General features: G+C 48.3%; 1 protein-coding gene across 1 annotated transcript; it reads right to left on the bottom strand.

The window, feature by feature from the left end:
- Positions 1 to 683: 683 nt before the first annotated feature.
- Positions 684 to 2,675, bottom strand: TMED4 (transmembrane emp24 protein transport domain containing 4). The gene is made up of 5 exons (XM_006892145.1): positions 2,516 to 2,675; positions 2,142 to 2,242; positions 1,827 to 1,952; positions 1,458 to 1,604; positions 684 to 866 (listed from the first exon to the last, which is right to left on the bottom strand). Exons 1-5 carry the CDS (start codon positions 2,673 to 2,675, stop codon positions 717 to 719), a joined length of 684 nt encoding a protein of 227 aa, XP_006892207.1. The 3' UTR covers positions 684 to 716.
- Positions 2,676 to 3,562: the final 887 nt, after the last annotated feature.

Here is a 3,562-nt window from a genome sequence, read left to right as displayed (position 1 = left end):
GGCCTTTAAAACACAGTCTTCTGCTAGCTCTGAAACTGTCACCTCTTTGAGGCTCTCTGTGATGGAAACCCCAGGTATCTACTAGGATGCTCTGAGGGGTTGAGGCCTTACAAGCTTCTGGGATGCATGCTTTCTGATCCATGGACCACTGAACTAAGAACTGCTAGAGTAGTTAACAAATATGTGTTGCTAAATAGAAGGAGCTACATTGATGGTTAGTTGAACTTGGAAGGAAAATATAATTTATCAAAAAGTAACTATAGAAAAACAAACAAATAAATCTGAATCTTCAAAGGCCAACGATCTACCCCTTATTTACATTCACAATACAACTTCGTGAACTCAGGATGAGGCAGGGGAGTGGTGAGGCAGAGGCCTGCTTCATAGGGCCTTCCTTTCATCTGTACTAGTAGTGCATGAACAGAGTAGAAGAGATGCTTTCACTTGTTCATTCTGTGAAAGGACAAAGGGAAATCAGTGGACGTGATAGAGGCAAAATGTGGTCCTGTCTCAGTGCAAACTGTTCACAGATTCCTTTGAGACAGCATTTTAAAAGTGCTGATTAACATCCAGTGTCCTTGAGAACTAGTGTTAACAAGTTGCGGATTTGAACAGTTGTTGCAATGGAATCACTGGGGCTTATTTTTGGTCTTTTCCCCTCAAAACCTAGGTGGGCAAGATATTGAGATGAAATGGAAGGTCACATGGAAAGATCATTACACCAGTTTCTTGGCCTCAAAGAAACTCTTGAGGTGACGCATCTGCCAGATGCCAGTGAGAATGAGGATGACAGTCTGGGTGATGGACCACCACAGGACTCTCTGGTTGATGCTCTCACTGGTCAGACGGAAACGTTCTTCACGATACTGTATGAAGCAACGGACATGGATGAAATGTGAGAAGACACTCCTAGGCTGTTGTGAGATCCTCCCTCCCTCATATAATAGTATTCAACTCTAGGACCAAATGAGTTCTGGAATACTGCTTGTGAATCCACTGCATATGCTACCATGTCCCCCTGAGACTGCCACACGGAGGGGCTACTACCACTTCACAAGCATGCTCCTGCCATTTCAGACAAGACCCAAGGAAAGTAGGTGAAGCCATAGATATTACTCAGTTATAAACTGTTGTCAATGAATAACTGAAAGTTTCACTTTAAAATAAAAACAGAAGTATTGCCATCAAGCCAAGTCCAATTCATAGCAGGCCTCTATTAGGTTTCTGAGGCTAGGGGAAGAGACCCCACTTTTTTCCCTTGCAGTGGCTTATGGGTCCGAACTCTTGATCTTTTCATTAGCAACCAGACCTGCTATACACTAGGCCAACAGGAGCCTTACTTCCATTCTCTAAAGAACTATGTCCCAAGTGGAATGGCACCAAGCAGAAACTTTAGGCAGGTCTAATGCGTATAAAGGTCAACTGCCATGTCCAAGTTCAAGGAGATAAGCCCTCACCCTTTGGTAGTCCTGCTCTTTCTGGATCTGCTCCACCTGGTCAAGCAGTTGGCGCACTCGCAGCTGCAGCTCTGTCAGTTTATCTTTGGCAGCAATCTCTGGATAATTGTTGGCGTGTTCTCCAACTTGAATATCTAGGTGCACACGCTATAGGAGAACACAGATTGGAGCCCAAAAGTGAAAGGTTAGAAACATTCTGACATTATTGCCTGTAAGTGCTTCAGCCTCCCACTGTTCCCGTAAAGGCTGAAAGGCGGCCTATGTAACCAACTCTTGTTCTTGGATGGGCCTGTCTCCTCAACACTGTGCCACAAAATACCACCTATGACGATGGTGGTAAGTCACCGGTTTAGAAACTGAATTCCTTACCAGTCTGCCACCAGCAAAAAGGGCCATCCTGGTCGAGTTGGAGTGCAGGCAGATCTGATGGTCTCCAGGAGTGTGGGAAGTAAAAGTGAAGCGGCCCTCGGAGCCATACTGCCGGGACAGTATCACCTGCAACACAGGACGCCTTGACAAACCCTCCTCAGCCGTGTGCCCTCTCAAAGGCTCCACTTAAACCCTCATCTTGTTGAGTCCCTGAGCCCTCAACGCACTGCTAAAGTTGTTGGTACCGTCCACAAGTCGGGCTCCACTTAGTAAAAACTAAATGCTGCCTGGAAGTCACCCTACCAGCGGGCGTACCTTCCCTTCAGGGTCCTTCACTTCCACGTGCATCCCCAAGCCGGGGGTGGAGGGCAGGAAGATCTCTTTTTGCTTATCCCACATCTGGGTGCGGTAGTTCCCTGTGGAGGAAACAGACCCATCACAACCCGCCCCAGTACTTTATTCCGCGCGTGGACGAAGCAGGGGCGCCAACAAGGCCACTTTGGGACCAACCGGGCGCAGCACTCAGCCTGCTGGCCTGGTTTCCGCAGGCCCCACAGGTGTGCTGGGTTGCGGTCAACAGGCTGAGCTCCAGGGAGCCTCGCGCCGAGGCCGCCACTGCGAGGAGAAAGGGGCGCCATGGGAGGGGAGGAGGGAAAGAAGGGCCCTCTCCACCCTCAAGCCGGCCTGACCGATGACCATAGTCTCGTCAGGGATCTCCTCGATGAAGCAACGCTTTTCGGTCTCGCCAATATGGAAATAGAGCGCCTGCGAACCCGCTGCTGACAATGCCAACAGCAGCAGCAGAGACCACCTCATTGCTGACAGGCCACCAGCTTTGACACCTGCCATCTTGTGGCCCGTTCCGCCCAGCGCGCCTGCGCAGGTGCTAGTCTCGTCTCCGCACCTCTCGCCCAGCGCGCCTGCGCGGATGCCACTCCTGTTCACGCACCCTTGAGCCGAGGGCGTCTCCTGCTTGCTTGTGCGAGTGTCTCCTCCCAGGTTACTTGCGCTGGTGCTGATTTAGCGAGCTGTATTCCTTCTCAGTCACCTAATCTGTTCAGGCTGCCCGATCAACTGAGCAAAAAAACGCCAGTGCCAGATAAAGTTATTGCAGCGATAAGAAGCAGATAGCCTCCAGAAACCGTGTTTGGCCTTCACTTCCTCTACTATCGCGTCTGTACTACTCTGAGAACACTTCATTGTGGGGCAACAGCAAAGAATAAAATAAGTACAACCGACATTGCTCAGTCACTGCTAGGCTACCAATTTATTAGTGAATAAAATCTAGAATCCCGCGTTAAAGTGACCAGAAACGAAGTCAAGATGATAGATTCTGAGACATAACCAGAAGACTTGGGCAGCAGGATGCACAAGCTGAAGAGAGAGTGGGCAAGACCAGGAGGGATAAAGCCAAATTATGCAGATAGGGTTTGAAAGAGAAGAGAAATTGGCACTTTGAAGGGATTAATCTGAGATATGATAGTGCAGATACAATTTTTTTTAGTGCTCAGAATTCACCATTTTGAAAATCATAATAAAATCGTTAATCTCGACAAAGGATGGACAATCTCCTCCCGTGTGATTTATAGTCTCTGAGAACCCGTTGGAGGGTTACTATTGGTCAGATTCGACTGGACAGCACACAACCACGACAGACAAACGTTAGGGGGACATGGAGCAATCAAAATGAAAACACTTAAATATATGAATTTTTTGAACAACTGTGTGTGTGAATT

This window comes from Elephantulus edwardii, unplaced genomic scaffold, assembly GCF_000299155.1.
Source record: "Elephantulus edwardii isolate Elephantulus edwardi_28Jun2011 unplaced genomic scaffold, EleEdw1.0 scaffold00111, whole genome shotgun sequence".
NCBI classification, from domain to species: Eukaryota; Metazoa; Chordata; class Mammalia; order Macroscelidea; family Macroscelididae; genus Elephantulus; species Elephantulus edwardii.
This window is presented reverse-complemented; position numbering and strand designations above follow the sequence as displayed.